This window comes from Girardinichthys multiradiatus, chromosome 11, assembly GCF_021462225.1.
Source record: "Girardinichthys multiradiatus isolate DD_20200921_A chromosome 11, DD_fGirMul_XY1, whole genome shotgun sequence".
Lineage (NCBI taxonomy): Eukaryota > Metazoa > Chordata > Actinopteri > Cyprinodontiformes > Goodeidae > Girardinichthys > Girardinichthys multiradiatus.
The window spans coordinates 1,553,451-1,569,783 of NC_061804.1; the positions used below are offsets into that span (position 1 = coordinate 1,553,451).

Sequence of the window (16,333 nt, forward strand, 5' to 3'; positions counted from 1 at the left end):
CATTTTAACCCTTTTATTAACGGTATTTTTAAAGGTGTGTGTTTGATTCTGGTGCTAAATAATATTTACCCAGAAAGGTTTAGTCTTCAATCCAGTGAATAATAGTTCCTGAACATCATTTACTAGATTTGATAACTAAGTAAACACCATTAAGCCCCATTTCTCCAGAAAGATTTGGCTCTTTTCCAAAATACTCCCTTAATAATATTTCTTCAAATATTATTTTAATAAAGGCAGCTAATGTGACACCGTTGAGAATTAGTCATCCAGAAGGTTGGTTTTATTCAGCAGATCATTATTTAAAACATTATTTTATTAAAATAATATTTTATCTGATCTTACATTGTGAATGGTTGTCTAAACGTTTGCTGATTATTTTCTAAGTTGGTTCCAAGACTAACTTAACTTCACTTCCAGATTCTTCAAGATAATCCTTGGTTCTCAAACATAAACATTGCATGGTAATGTTGCATCACTCTTTTGGTCATAATTTCTAATCATCTTTAATCAACTTGTTTATATTGTACATAGTCCATTAGTCTTCCTTATTCTTTAATTCTGCTTGGTAGTTTAGTTGGATTGTTTTAGCAAAGTAAAGAGTTTATTGATTGAAATATGTTTGACTTTGAGTTGACTTATTTTTGTTCATAAATTCTTGTATTTTAAGAAATTGTGTGAATTTATTCCATATATGTGCAGAGTTTATGCTGTTCAATAATGTCAGAGCTCATCTCACACCTTTCTATTTTGTCCTAATACCATCGCCTTACTGGGCTGGTATTCACAGGACAACCCTTAACAGACCCAAATATTATTTGATAAAATAGTATTAATATTAAATCTTAAATAATGTATTCATATTCATAATCACAACAGGGACATTTTAAGGACACTTTAAAGAAAATGGAAAAAATTTGATTTCTGATCTTGTTTTTAACTTTGTTCCTTTTTTAAATTCCAAGATAATGTTTTATGATTATTGTGGTGTTATTTCATGTAACTGATGTCTGTAACCTGTCTTAATGATATTACCTGTCTAAATCAAATAACAACACAATAAGCCCAGCGTAAAACATTTAACAGTTGAAGATAGTGTAAAATATACGGACTAGCGACTCTGCCTCCTACCTAATCAGTGACCAACAGTCTTATGACATCGCATTTTCAGTGCGACTCAGTTGGAACTGCAAGTTAGCAGGTACTATAAATAGCATTGTTACTAATGGAAAATGCTAAAAAAACAAGTCGACCGTAGCGAACCTCCGAGTTTGTACCAGTGGAAAAGGGCCGTTAAGGAAACCCATCCAACCACAGCATAATGACCTTATTCTGGCACATTAGGCAGTTAAAACAATAAAAGCCTCGGCTGGTGTTTGTAAAAACTTCTTTTTAATTCAGTATTTCAGAATAAGGCCTCAGGTGTTTGTTCTCACAGCTCTGAACATTGATAATTCACCTATAAATCTTTACATTGTAGAAATAATCATAATTCACAATTTCAAAAGCACCAAACACCAAGAAAACATTGCAAAAAACACAAAATTCACATGTTCTTCTTAAAAAAGGATCAAATGCAGCGCTGCAGTGTGTAAAAGCTTCGATTAGTAAAACCACATCAGCTGCTTTTGGAGCTTAATTCAAAGCTGAACTTCAGAAAATGAGGCTTCATTTCGAACGTTGGCTAAGTTTTTCAGACATTTCTCTTCCTAGCGTCCACAGCCATTTTCCCCTTAGGTGTTGGTGCCACAGGGTCTCCCTCGCTGCACTCCAAGGGCTCAACGTCACGGTGACCTCGCTCCGACTTGGCCAAATGTCCGATTTCTCATCGGGAAGAACTCTGTCAGAGAAACATAGGATAATATCATACTGGTTTATTCTGTGATCCGGAGTTTATGGCAAACCAGTCAAAGGAATCAGGGCCATCCCAGGCTGTGGTCGGTTTGGGTTGGAACGCTACCAGCTCCATGGTGCAGAGATCCACCTCCTAAACAGTCGAGTCAATGAGAACAGAAACTTCTAGAACAATCATATAATCATTAATATAGAGACAAGATTCACTTTATCATCCCCCTAGGGGGAAATTAAATAGTTTCAGCAGCAGGACAGGTTAAAGGTCAACCTCCAGAAAGGGAATATTTGGATAAATAATATAAAGAAGAATCTAAATATTTACTGACTATAAAATGCTTTACATAATATGTGGAGGTAAATGTGGATTAAATGGACTGCCTGGAGAGCCACAACCTTGAACCCCTACATGCATATTACAAAATAAAAGCCTTAAGATAGAAAAAAATGAAGATTAACTTATAACCCCAGTTCCAGTGAAGTTGGGACATTGTGTAAAAGATAAATAAAAGCAGAATTTAGTTATCTGCTGATCCTGTTCAATATATATGCAATCGAATACACTATGAGGAATGCTCCAAAACACCTGTCTGGATCCTTCCACAGGTGAGCAGGTTAACTGGAAACAGGTGAGGGTCATGATTGGTATAAAAGGAGCATCTTTGAAGAAAGGATGAGGCGAGGTTCACCACTTTGTCAACAGCTGTGTGAGCAGAGAGTCCAACAGTTTAAGAACATTTCTCAACATACAATTACAAGGAGTTTAGGGAATTCATCAACTACAACTCATGATATCATCAAAAGGATCAGAAAATCTGGAGAAATCTCTGCAGCGAGGAGGAAAACCAACACTGAATGCCTGTGACCTATGACCCCTCGGGAGGCACTGCATATAAAACCAAGATATCACCACATGAGCTCAGGAACCCGTCAGAACCATTGACAGTTAGCACAGTTCATCACTACATCGACAAGTTAAACTCTACCATGTAGAGACATGTAACAAAAAACACCCAGAACCTCTGCTGGCTTCTCTGGACCAGAGCTCATCTGAGATGGACTGACACAAAGCGAAAAAGTGTGCTGACAACTACACATTTAAAATTTTTCTTGGACATCATTAACGTTTTGTCCTCCAGGACAAAGAGGTAAAGGGCTTTCTGGATTGTTATCAGAGCAAAGTTCAACAGCCACGACATCATGGGTAACAGCCAGCATCTGTGATGGTATGGGGGTGTGTTAGTGACCACGGCATCATGGGTAACTGGCACCTCTGTGAAGGCACCATTGATGCTGAAAGGTACATCCAGGTTCTGGAGCAACATCTACTGCCATCCAAGCAACATCTTTAGGGGCGTTCCTGCCCATTTCCGCAAGACAATGCCAAGCCACATTCTGCACTCTGGGCTGGCCCGCCTGTGGTCCAGACCTGTCTCCAATTGAAAATGTGGAACATTATGAAGATCCAAATATGACAACGGAGACCCTGGACTGTTGAGCAACTGAAGTTGTTTATCATGCAAGAATGACAAAGAGTTCCCCCTACAAAGCTCCAACAATTAGTCCTCAGTTCCCAAACACTGATTCAGTGTTAGAAGGAAAGGTGATGAAACAGTGGTGAACATGACCCGGTCCAGCTTTGATGGAACGTGTTGCACATGAGGGAATATTTGCAGAAAAACAATAAGGTTTATCAGTTTGAACATTCAATATCTTGTCTTTCTAGTGGATTCAGCTGCATGTAAATTATACAGGATTAGCAGATCATTAGATTCTGGTTTTATTTAGGTTTTACACAACGTCCCAACTTCACTGGATCTGGGGATGTGTGAGTAGTTCTGTCATGTAGAACTTCTGTTTGGTCTTGATATCTGTTATCTGGGAAGAAATGATGTGCTGCTAGATCCTAACCGATCTGCCCCTCGCCTTCGAAACGCCCTCCCTGCCGACATCAGAGACAAAAGGTTAAAATCTGACTTTCCTTTCATCCTCTGTTAGCCATTCACACTGACATGTCCTCCTGATGGCAAACCCATACAGGCTTTCTGTCTTTGACCATAGTAGGATTGTTGAGCTGCACAGGAAGGCAGGCCCAAAACGAGCCATCGCTGCCATGTTGGAACGCAGTGAGACAATCGGTTCGAATTCCTGAAAACGATCCTGAGGGTTATGAGATAAAACTGATGGACACAAAAACATGTCACCTGTACTGACCCAGAAAATAAATCCTCAATCCAAATTCAGGCCCTTACTGATGCTGACTGATGGCCTAGTGGCCAGAAGATGGTATCTGCCTATCACACCTCCTCCATGATCACCAAGGAGGGGAGAGGTGGAAGAACGTTTTGTTCTGTCTAGAATAATCCTGATGGCTTCCAACATCACTGTCATGACAAGGAAGTGGCGACATCATGGTCTGGGAACTTTTGGGTTTAGAAGACATGGAGCTTCTGTTTCAGCTGACTGGAGACACATCAGACATCATGTCTAAATGAATTAAGCTAAGGTGATGACTGACTTCTTTTTGTGACCCGTATAGATCTGTTTTGGGTCTTAGACCTTTGATGAGCTGATGTATAACCTCAATTTGATGCAGCTCCCAATCATTTTCCTTCTTAATCTGTTTTGTATCTTTTTCCTGTTTTGTTCCATTTTGGAACATATTGTTACCACCTGGTTCTGATCCAGCAGCTGAATGTGAATGCTAGTAACTTCTTCCCCAGACTTAGTTCAGGATCGTGTTCCTGTGGGTTTCTGCAGCTCTGAACTGTTTCAGACTCTTAGTTTAGTTTACAGAAGATTAACAAACCTCGTCCTTCTCTTCTTCCTCTTTTGTTGTTTCATCAGTTGGATCTTTTTGTTTTGCTTTAGATGTTTTTTCCTCCACCTCCTTTTCCTTTTCTTTCTCCTCCTCATCCTCCCCCTGCTGTGGTAAAGATGTACATTCCTCCTCTTTCTCCTTCACATCAGCGCTGCTCTTCGTCTCCTCTTCTTCATTAGTTTCTTTCTTCTCAGGTGGTGTTGAAGTTTCTGTCGTACCGTCCTTCCTAAATACCTCTCCTCCCTCTTCCTCACTTCCTCCTCCTGCGGTGGTTTTCTCCTCTCCCTCAGCCTGGGAGATCAGGTGTGTATCAGCTACGTAATTTCCGACTCCCGCATCGTCTCCACTGCTGGACTTCCTGTGACAACGGGATGGAGGGCGTCGCCTGATGGAGCCTTTGGGTCTGCCCTGGAAACGGACCAATCACAGCACAGACACACAGGTGAAGTCACAGAGGATTTAACAATCTGTGGAAATGCCCTTTAAATGACTTTCTCACCTTGTTGATGCTCTGCAGGATGTTTCCCTCTGCAACAGATGGAGGGGCTTCAAAGGAGGTGGGGCTTTCTGTTGATGGAGAGGTGGGGACAGGGCTGGTGGGGGTCGCTATGGATGATGTGGTTGCCATAGGAACTGGGGGGGCAGAGCCAGGAGAGGGCGGGGTGAAGCCAGGAGGTAGCATCCTTAGTCCAGGGCTCTTAAGAGGAGCCATCGTTGGGGAGCCGAGAGTCAGGTTGGCCTGGGCACACAACAGGAGTGATGTCACAGTGATGTCAGTCATATCAGAGTGCTGCTGTGGTCGGGGCGACCACAGCAGCAGGGGGCAGCAGAGTTTGTCACAAACCAACGGGACTGACCTGGAGTTTCTCGACGAGAGCAGAGTTCCTCTTGGCTTTGGGAGGAGATGTTGCTCCTGAAGGAGGCTGAAACAAACAGAACTTGTTGATCAGAAATAAAAGAACCAGAGCACAGAACTGGTCCTGGAGAGGCGCTGAAGATCTTTTCCCCTCATAGTTTATTAAAGGAGTCTTGTGCTTACATAAAAGACCAACTTCCTGTTGAAATACTGTACGACTCTGTTCTGACTATTTTTGACGTCTTTTGGTTTTATTTTGTTTTGCTTGTAGATTTTTTTTTATCTGTTTATTTGTTGTTTTATTAGGAAACAAATTTTTAAAAATGTACTTTTTCTTTGTTTAAAGTCATTTTAGATTTTTGTTTTTCTTGCCTCAAGTTTTTTTACTTGTAGTATTTAGTGTTTCAGTCTTTAATTGTCTTAAAGTTTGTTTTTTAGAAACATTTGGTTAATTTTATAATTGGAATGGTTTCAAAAATATTTGTTCTGACAAAGCTGTGGTTTTGTCATTTGTATTTTTTTTTTTTTGTCATTAAAGCTCCTTTAATTAATATGGTTCTCCATCTTAGACGGAGCGTCTGATTGGTTGAAAAAGCCATATATTTGCTGATGTCTCACCTGCGTCTCATCTGTGTCCAGGTTTTGAAGCTGCAAGGTTCTCGGCGGTCGTCGCCTCACAGGTTTATCCTGATAAACAACAAATAACCAATCTGAGCTTTAGCTCCTCCAGTCAGGCGTGTTTTGACCTGCTGACAATTATATTTGTTTTTGTGCAGGTTGAACCTCACCGCCTGGTTCCCAGCAGCGCTGTTTGGTTGAGGAGCCGGGCCTTTGAATTTTCCTGCGAGTTCGGCCACAGAGCGGCGGGGCGGAGCCTCATTCTGCAGGACAGAAGGTGAAACAGGTGAATAACAGCAGGTGGGAGAGCAGATCACCTGAGGGTCTGTCCTGTTTCAATGAATGTTACTGTAGACACTTAAAAAACGAATTAAGACAAACAGATCACTAAGTGATGGTAAAGTATGGAAAATGACATTAAACTATCACAAAAAGACAAAAAGTTTAAATATCTGTCAGAAGGCATGGGACAATTAAACAGATACAAATGACCGCAGAGACGTCAAATTAACTTCAAGATACAAAACAATCTGAAAAAGATGCAAAACTGTCATAAAAATTCACAATATGCCACAAACTGAGCAAGAAGAGTCACAATCCAGCTAACTGCTCTTTGGGAAGGTTGGAGCTAAAATTCTTGTCGTTTATCTTTGGGTTATTTCACAGTTTTAACCAGATCTGCACATTTTATTTAACTGCCGTCACCTGCAGTATCAATGTTTGCAATATTGTAATTAAACCTCCTGCTTTAATCCAATACTTGGTTGGATGATTCAATTAAAAAATACTTTATTAATCCCAAAGGGAAATTAAATGTTGTTGTAGCTCATATCATGAAGGTTTCTTCAAAGAGCCGTTGAAGATGCTGATGGCTGTGGGCAGGAAGGATCTCCTGTAGCTCCATCTTACAGCAGATCTGAAGAAGCCTCTGACTGAAGACACTCTGTTGTTGTAGGACAGTCTCATGAAGAGGATGCTCAGGGTTCTCCATAATGTTCTTCATTTTATGAAGAATCCTTCTTTGTACAATGATCTCTAGAGGTTCCAGAAGAGTCCCCAGAACAGAACCAGCCTTCTTTATCAACTTGTTGAGCTTTTTTAAGTCCCTGGTTCTGATGCTGCTTCCCCAGCAGATGATGGCAGAAGATAACACACTCTCCACAACAGACTTATAGAAGATATGCAGCATCTTGCTGCAAACACCAAAGGACCTAAGCTTCCTCAAGAAGTACAGTCTGCTCTGTCCCTTCTTGTAGATGGCTTCACAGTTGCATCTCCACTCCAGTCTGATGTCCAGATGAACACCGAGGTATTTATACTCCTCCACCACCTCCACCTCTTCTCCCATGATAGAAATAGATTTTGACCTATTCTTGTTTCTCTTCAAATCTACAATCATCTTCTTTGTTTTTAACATAGCATATAACATATTTTAGGTGTCTTGCATTCACATTCTACATGCAGAAAAAATATATTGGGCCGGTTAGATGGTCCCTAACCGCACATGATGCACATCATCAGATCTTTGGTAACAAAAAGCCCAAAGATCAGCCTTCAAACTGTGCCTGCACAGCACTGGTTCATCCCAACTCTCTGAGTGTAACAGCCTCATTTAACCTGAATGAGTCATGGGGCAGAGCTAACACATAAGAACATTCATCTGAAATGGTTAGGTCTACTGGGTGAAAGAGCCACAAAAGCCCCAAAAAACTGTGAAAGACCATCAGAACCATCCTGGAGAACTGTTGACCTCTGGGAGATCACAGAAGAGGATCAGGACTTTCACCACTGGTTGTTCCTCTAACATAACGATGTCTTCTTCTGAATCAGTCCCTGTTACCATATGCACCTGCAGTTTGTCCCACAGCGGGGTCCTCACAAAGATATTCAGTGGTTTATACACCCAGCTGTTGACGTGGAGATGATCCGTGTCCATCTCAGCTGAAGGGTTCACATAGCTGACATTCCTCAGATAATAAAGTCACCCACAGCTTCAATCGTTGTGAACACACACAGTCTGAAAACTGAGCCGGAAAGTGACGAAAGAAAACTGCCGTTAACCCACTTCCTCCTCCATCTGCTGCTGCTGTTTGTTTGACTGCAGTTCTGGTTGTCGGGGTCGGTGTTGGAGAGGAACGGACCTCATGTGTTGACAGCATTCTGGGCTTCTGCAGCATTTTCTTCTGAATCACCATATGACAGTAAGAACTCATCATGATCTACAGAAGTTCAGAAATCAACTGGATGATTTCACTGTCTTTAGACAATGTGCAACACAATTAAACAACCGCATCTGATTCAGAAATTAGCTTATTTTAAACCTATTAAAAACCATCAAAACAAAACCATTATAGATCCAAGCAATTAACACAACCAGAACCAGAATCACAACCAACTTTAGTTTCCACAGTTTCCATCGCTCACATCGTACATCAGCATCAGTCCAAATATCAACCATAACATGTAAAAACGCCTAAATAAGTGAGGTCAAGGAGCAGGAAGTGTTATTTTCTATATGTAGAAGAAGAGGGAAGGCTGGTTGTGATGGACCAGCTTAATTGTTTCCAGCAGAGCAGCTGACTGAAAATATTAAATACAATCATAAAGCTGATAAATAACCACTATAAAACTAATGGATTACCTTATAAAATAAAGTTATGTTATGGCCATAAAACCAGAAATGCCAATATAAAATAAACCACATTAATAACCATTTAATTAAGACATGCACATTTAGCACCAATAAAGAGGACAAAATAAAACACCCATTAAATCAATATGACCATAAGACTCCATTAAACCAGTAAATAACTAGCAAACCTATGAAGATAACATTTAAACAAATAAATACAATCATAAAGCTACAAATAAGTCTAAAACCAATAATTACTCATTAAATCAATAAAAACACAAAGCTGATCAATAACAATAAAACTACTTAAGATGACTATATGTCCATAAATAACTAAATAACAGGCGTAATGTCAGTCAGTAACTACTAACCCAACCAAGAGAATCCATAATACCAATAAACATAAAGTTAATATAACAGCTATATGAGAATAAGTAAGTACAAGGCCTAAAAATATGACCATAAAGCTCATAAATAATCTGCTACATAAACTGTGCTACTAAACTATAGCACCGATCCTGAGGGTTTGCTGGATTTATTCCGATTATTCCTGACAACACAGCTTTAGATCCCAGATGGAAGTCTGTCTCCAGTGAGAGACAACAGTTGTTAAACAACAATGAAATGTCTAAAATCAACTGTGATCATGATGGTCCACTTCTAACATTTTTCTCCAGTGACTGAGGTTCTGCTAAACATTGTACAAAGAGTCAGTGCAAAGAGCCAATGACATTGAATTTTCAACTCTATCAAAGTTAAATGTCAGATGGGTCCCCTTCGTTATTATTCAGAGTGACTGAAAACCACTGAGACCTGAGTTCATGCAGCCTGCAGGATGTCCGCCTCAGACACGAGGATTAAGATAGCCTGTAAAGCTGGGATTATTGTTTGGAAAGTAAAACTCTAGGAGCAAAAATGAGAGAAGATGAGAAGATTTCTGTATGAGGCAGATTCAAAAAACAAACCTTTTCAGTTAGAGTGATGCTTCCTTAACAGAGATGGAGACTTGAGACTGCAACTCAATATAGTTAAAAACTGTCTTAATGACCCAATTAAACATATACATGCTAACAAAATATCCACAAAGACCCATTGTACATTTTGAGCAAGTAATGATTACTGGTCGAACAAATACATTAAAATTATTAAAAGGGTGTCCTAGTCATGATCTACAGTGGTTGAATACCAGAGCCATGCTGCCTCCGAGCACCAGAGCCCGCTCTTCCCCTCAAGCTGCAGGTGTTCCCTCAACCATGACCAGGTCAGTCACCACCACCACACAAGTTCCCCAACGAGGGTGTCCAGGTGGACCCCCTTGTTTTCCTGTTCCCGAGTTCTGTTGTGGGTTAACCTGGCTTCCACAATGTTCTCCAGAGCTCCTACGTGGGTTCCAGTGTCCAGATTTCTTCCTTGGGTTCTCCCAGGCAACCTCCTGGGAACGTTCTCCATGGGTTCAGGTTAATTTTGGTTGTTCATGGGCTTATTTGGACATCTGTCATTATCCACAGCTGCTTGTGTTTTTGTTCTCATTTATGTTTGTATTAAGTTCCAATCTGTGCCCATTAGTCTATTATATATCAGTTCCTGGTTTCTGTTTTTTCTCTGCTGGTTTCTACTGTTGCTCAGGTCCTGGTTCCTGTGTTTAGTCTCTTTGTGTTTCTGTAAGTTTATCATTTTCTTCATTGCGTCTGCCGATGCCCTGTTGCCACTTCGGTTCTCATCCACTCTCTAACATGACAGTCCCTCTTTTACTACTGAGGACTATGGATTGATGAAGAGCTTTTCTTTAATGTACATAAGGAAAATACTTTAGCTATTTTATCTTAGGTTCTCTCTATCCAGGACTTATACAGGTCAAGGGTCAGGAAAGGGGCAGCTAACATCTCTGCAGACCCCACACACCCTGCACACAAACTGTTTAGGCTTTTACCTTCAGGTGGCGCTACAGAGCTCTGTCTGCTAAAACCAGCCTCCACAGAGACAGTTTCTTCCTCCAGGACGTTTCTCTGATGAACTCTTGACAGTCAGAACTCCAGAACAACACCAGGCAGACTTAGACTGATCTCAGATTATATTCTATTGGAAAGTCAATTATGTTTATATGTACATTTAAAATATGTTTTATAGTTTTTGTTTCCATTTATAGTGAAAATCAAATCTTCACTGAGAGCAAAATGTACTGGAGTCAGATTCCTTGGTTGTGTCACAAACTTGGCAATAAAGTTGATTCTGAGTTGGTTTATCTTATCTTGGTTTAGCTTACCTACCCTTATCTTACCTTAACCTGAGCCTACTAAAACGTACCTTAGCTTATGTTAGTTTAGCATTTTATAAACCAGTGAACCCATCAGCCTGACTGTCTAAAGATGACAGAATCCACACAAGCAGATCTCATTACTTTTTATATCTGTTACTCTATGCAAATATTTTGCTTTTGTGTTAATTTTAGAACCAGTTGCTTACTCACATTCACTGTGCATTGGAAGTGCAAAATGTAGGTTAGCATACTTGTTCCATACGTGATCAATTGTAAGATTCTTGTTTATCTTTTGCATCTATTGGTCTTACATCTGACTGGGTACTTTGGTTTCTCTAAATGTATCTGCAATGTGAAACAAGATTTTTAGTTGTTATTATATTAGTTGGCATAAAATGCTTCTAAACTCTAGGGATGAACCAGTATGGTGTCCACATATAAGAGACATCTTAATAAAGAACCAATTTTAAATAAAAATATTTATGAGAACCCCTTTGTTTCCATTTCTTTGGTTAAATCTATAAAAATGTCCAAAAAGACATTTGACAAATAGAAAATAGGAATTTATCTCCAGGGGGATTCTCACAGAGCTGACAGCTGAAAACTTGACAGATCAACTGAAGCATGAAGCATCTCAGTTTCATAAAGACTTGACTACATAATCTCAGATGAGAAACAATGTCCAGATCCAGACTTGAACTGGACTGTAGGATACAAAGGTTGTCAGTTGTGGACAGAATAATAGAGAAATCTCAAAAATGCTGAAAAAACTTCCTAAGTGCAGTTTAATAACATTTATGTATTAAATTTATGATCAGAGGCATTTGTATTCTTCCTCATTTGAGTTTTTCAGATCTCTTTTATTTGTGCTTCTGCTGAATGTGTTGTAAAATTCCCAATAAAGTCACTGTCAGCTTCTGCTGTGCTCCAGTAATGTCCTGACTGTATAAATACAGCACAGTCTGATGAAAATCACTATAAACATCATTTTAAAACCAATGAACGCAGCTTACAGAGGATCAGCCAGTAGAAACCTTCTGACTCAACCAGCCACTCAGGAGAAAAAAAACCTCATTCAAGACTCATTCATTCATCTTCTATTCAGCTTCTTCCATAGTGGGTCACGGGGGAGCTTGTGACGATCTCCACCAGTCTACGGGCGCGGGGCAGGGTACATCCTGGTCAGGTCGCCAGTCCATCGCAGGGCATTCAAAACTAATTCAGGAAATATTCAACTCAGCTCAAAATGGTCTTACTAATTTTAATCTAAACATATGATCAGAAATATGTACAAACTGATTCATTGACATTTTGTCACCACAGCATTGTAGTCAGGTTAAGGTCTGGACTTTGACTAGGCCATTGCAACACCTTGATTCTTTTCCTTTTCAGCCATCCTGTTGTAGATCTGCTGCTGTGTCTGGGATCATTGTTCTGTTGGTGACCCAATTTGAACCAGGCTTCTGTTGTTGGACAGATAACCTCACTGACCCTAGAACACTGGTACATGGAGATGTTCATGATTCACTCCATTAATTCAAGGTGTCCTGGTTCTGAGGCTCTAGAACCAGCCTAAATCATCAACCCTCCCCCGCTGTGCTTAACAGTTGCTATGAGCTGTTTGTGCTGATCTGCTGTGTTTGGTTTGCTCCAAACATGGCCCTCATTATGGCCAAACATCTCTACGTTAATCTTATCTGTCCAGAGGACATTGTTCCAGATATCTGGACAGCTTTGTAAACGCCCCTGCTGCCATTCTGGTTCAGTGATTTTCTGGAAGTAGTTCTTTAACTCTTCCCAGATTGATGGTCAGCATAAGGTGCTTTGTGTTTGTTCATGAAATAGTGAAACATTGTGTTGGAATGAGTGTTCTTCCTCAGAGATTTTGTAAATTAAAAGTTAAACATGCTGAGCACTGCATGGTTAATTTTTATGTACAAAATGTTGGAATTCAAACCATAAAGGTGTCCATTAATAAATAACAACAGACCTTCTCTTGCGTATTGCACAGCCATGTATTGAGTAACTGACTTCTGACTGTATTTTCTAGAGTATGACGCACCACAAAAGTCACCACTGAGCATGTGCATCAGCTAACAGGTGGTGCCTTTTTCCCATTTCAAACAGATCAGAGTGATGGCAAAGAGGTTTTCCTTCTCAAGGCTGATTTTTATTTACTTGTTTTTATTGAAGAACTGGGGACTGATTTTCTATCTGAAAAGTTACTACATCTAGAGCCAATGTGTTTTGTTTTAGACACTTGTGGAGGGTTTGTGTTTGTCACAAAGATGAACTCAAGATTCATCTGAGCTTATTAGTGCTGTCTTAATATGGATGAATAACACAGAATAACATTGTACTGAGGACAAAGCCCTGAGGTACTCCAGAACTGGTGAAGTGACTCTTATTTAGTCCCATGTTGGTTAAGATCTGAGCTGCAGAGGAAAACCAACAGACACATTTGACATGTTTTAAAGAGATGACAGGCAGATGTCTAAAATTAAACAAATTCGGTTGTTTCTGACCAAGATTCCCGTCTGTAAAAATTCCGGCTCCTCTGACTGACTGAAGGTGATAAAAGTCCTAAATAGTCTGACGACACCTTAGAGTCCACAGTTGTAATGTCGATGATGCACATTTTGGTTTCCTGTTAGCGCTTTTCACAGTTTACCAGCCAACCCACCCTGCCATTTCCAAATTCAAATGAACTAAGAATTGACCAAAAAGTCCTTCCAACCGAAGGAAAAGTCTGTGTCTAATTCATGGATCACCTGTAGTAACAGTTTAACTCATTTTGGTGTGTAATTTTTAATAAACTTTAGTATGACGCAACAGAACACACCAAAACCACTAACAGTGAGCAGCAGACAGAAAGTTTGAGAGTTTTACCTCCATCCTGCTCGTCGTCTCTCAGCCGCCTCAATATGTCGAGTATGTGTGAAAGAGGGTGGGAGGGGACCAGTGGGTTAAATATAGACCTGGAGCCACATCTGAGAGAGAGACCTTCAGTTTCTACAGGCAGAGAGAGAGAGAGAAGGCAGCTCATGTTCTGTCACATGGTCCTCATGTTTGTGTTTATAAACTCATTGATATCTGCTGCTATAATAAACTGATCTCAAGTCAGATCTCAGGAGATGAAGCAGAGATAAAAACTGACAAATGTGTGACAAATTTTCAGGGTGAACAAAATCTAATTTTTAATTAAAAATGTTGATGCTGCTCATTTTAACGGAAGTTCATGTTCCAGAATGGCTAGAAATGTTTCAAAAATGCAGATTTAAACCTATGTGAGGGTGCGATTAGATAAACAGTAGATGTAAAGGTATGGTATAAAAGGAGTGGGGTTGAACAGGTAAAAATCTGTTATAGTGGGCAGCAAGTTTGTACAAATGAGGGAGTAGAAATCAGACTTCTCAGAGATTACTTGCTGTGCGCCACAGGGCACAGTGTTAGGCCCAAAACGGTTTATTTTGTATATTAAATGTAAAGCATCTAAAATGTTGAACTTTGTCTCATTTGCAGATGATTATTTTTTGTATTAGGCCTAATATACAGGCACTTTTAAAGACAGTTACAACAGAAATTGAGTCCCTACATCTGTGGCTTAAACAGACTCATAAATTTGATTAAAATCAAATTTATGATAATTGGAAATTTAAAAATACCCGGGATACAAAAATATAGTTAACTTTTAATAAAGTAAAACTTGAACAACTATATGAAAAACACTTTCCTTGGAATAACAGCAGAGCTCAAAATCTGCTGGAAACCTCAAGACATGTAAAAATGAAAATGGCTAAAAGTTCTGCTGTTGTGGGGAAATCCAGAAATGCTGGATCATAGTTCACTGAATATTCTGTGTAATTCACTTGTGCTACAGTATCTTTCTTGCTGTGTTGAAGTCTGGGATAACATCTACTCAAACCTCCAACCATTATACACATTAAGAAAAGAGCCATCACGATTGTATTTTGGGGAGATGAATAGCTGAGAATGGCTGGTAATGAGGTCTCCTTCCTGCCACATGGGATTTACGTAATTGTTATTACAGATCTTTAATGTGTGTGTGTGGAGATGGTCAGCAATAATACTCAGGTAGGCTGTGGAGTTTCATTGATGCTCAGTTGGTGCTAAAAATAGCCCACATGATTATACCACCACCACCAGGGAGGGTCCATTCTGTCATGTTGTTTAAACCATATTTATCAGTTGTTGCCTTTCTATCATCTGGAACCAGTCTGTTCATTCTCCTCTGACCTCTGACATCAACAAGGCATCTTCATCCACTCAGCTGCTGCTCACTGGACATTTCCTCTTCTTCAGATCATTCTCTGTAAACATGCGAGATGGTTGTGGGTGAAAATTCCAGTAAATCAGCAGCTTCTGACATACTCAAACTAGCCCATCTGGTACCAACAACCATGCTATGCTGCATTATTCTCCATTCTGATGCTCTGTTTGAACTTCAGCAGGTCTAGATGAATAAATGAAGCAAGTTGCTGCCATGTGATTGGCTGATGCGCTGTCTTCTCCCAGTGGAATGTGACCAGATAACCTCTAAATGTGGGCCACCTGGTCAGATCTTCCTCCTCAGCTGATGTAGAGGAGCAGCAGCTCTACTTTGAGCTCCTTCCAGACGATGATGTTCCTCTGCTTATCCCTAAGTCAGCAACAGCTACCTCAGAGGAAGCTCCATTAGCTGGTTGGATCCAGAGTCTTGTTCCTTCAGCTCAGTACCTTCTTCAACACCACAAACTGGGGCAGTGCCTTCATTACTGCAGATGAAGCTCTGATCCATCTGCTCCTCCATGGCAACAGATGGATCACTACTTAAAATGCAGTTAAAAGCCTTCAGTTGATTCAAAATGCTGCAGCCAGAGTTCTGATGAAAATTAAAAAGATAGATCATATTTCTCCTATTTTAGCTTCCTTCATTGGCTCCCTGTTAAATCCAGAATAGAATTTAAAATTCTCCTCCTCACATATAAAGCCCTTAATGATCTAGCTCCATCATACATCAGAGATCTGATTGGTCCATATGTTCCTAACAGAGCACTTTGTTCTCAGACTGCAGGTTTACTGGTGGTTCCTAGAGTCTCTAGAAGTAGAATGGGAGGCAGATCCTTTAGTTATCAGGCTCCTCTCCTGTGGAACCAGCTCCCAGTTTTAGTCCGTGAGGCAGACACCCTGTCTACTTTTAAGGCTAGGCTTAAAACTTTCCTTTTTGATAAAGATTATAGTTAGAGTGGCTTAGTTTACCAGGGAGGGAGCCTTCCTCCCTCCCTGTTGGTTGGAGTAAGG

General features: G+C 40.1%; 1 protein-coding gene across 2 annotated transcripts; it reads right to left on the reverse strand.

The window, feature by feature from the left end:
• Positions 1–1,367: 1,367 nt before the first annotated feature.
• Positions 1,368–14,035, reverse strand: dub (duboraya). 2 transcript variants are annotated; one of them, XM_047378287.1, is made up of 7 exons: positions 13,922–14,035; positions 6,314–6,406; positions 6,144–6,212; positions 5,527–5,592; positions 5,169–5,408; positions 4,658–5,077; positions 1,368–1,837 (listed from the first exon to the last, which is right to left on the reverse strand). In XM_047378287.1, the coding sequence occupies exons 1-7, from the start codon at positions 13,925–13,927 to the stop codon at positions 1,823–1,825; spliced, it is 909 nt and encodes a 302-aa protein (XP_047234243.1). In that variant the 5' UTR covers positions 13,928–14,035; the 3' UTR covers positions 1,368–1,822. The 2 variants fall into 2 exon arrangements, with proteins under 2 accessions (XP_047234243.1, XP_047234242.1); XM_047378286.1 differs by lacking the exon at positions 13,922–14,035 and adding an exon at positions 7,993–8,160.
• Positions 14,036–16,333: the final 2,298 nt, after the last annotated feature.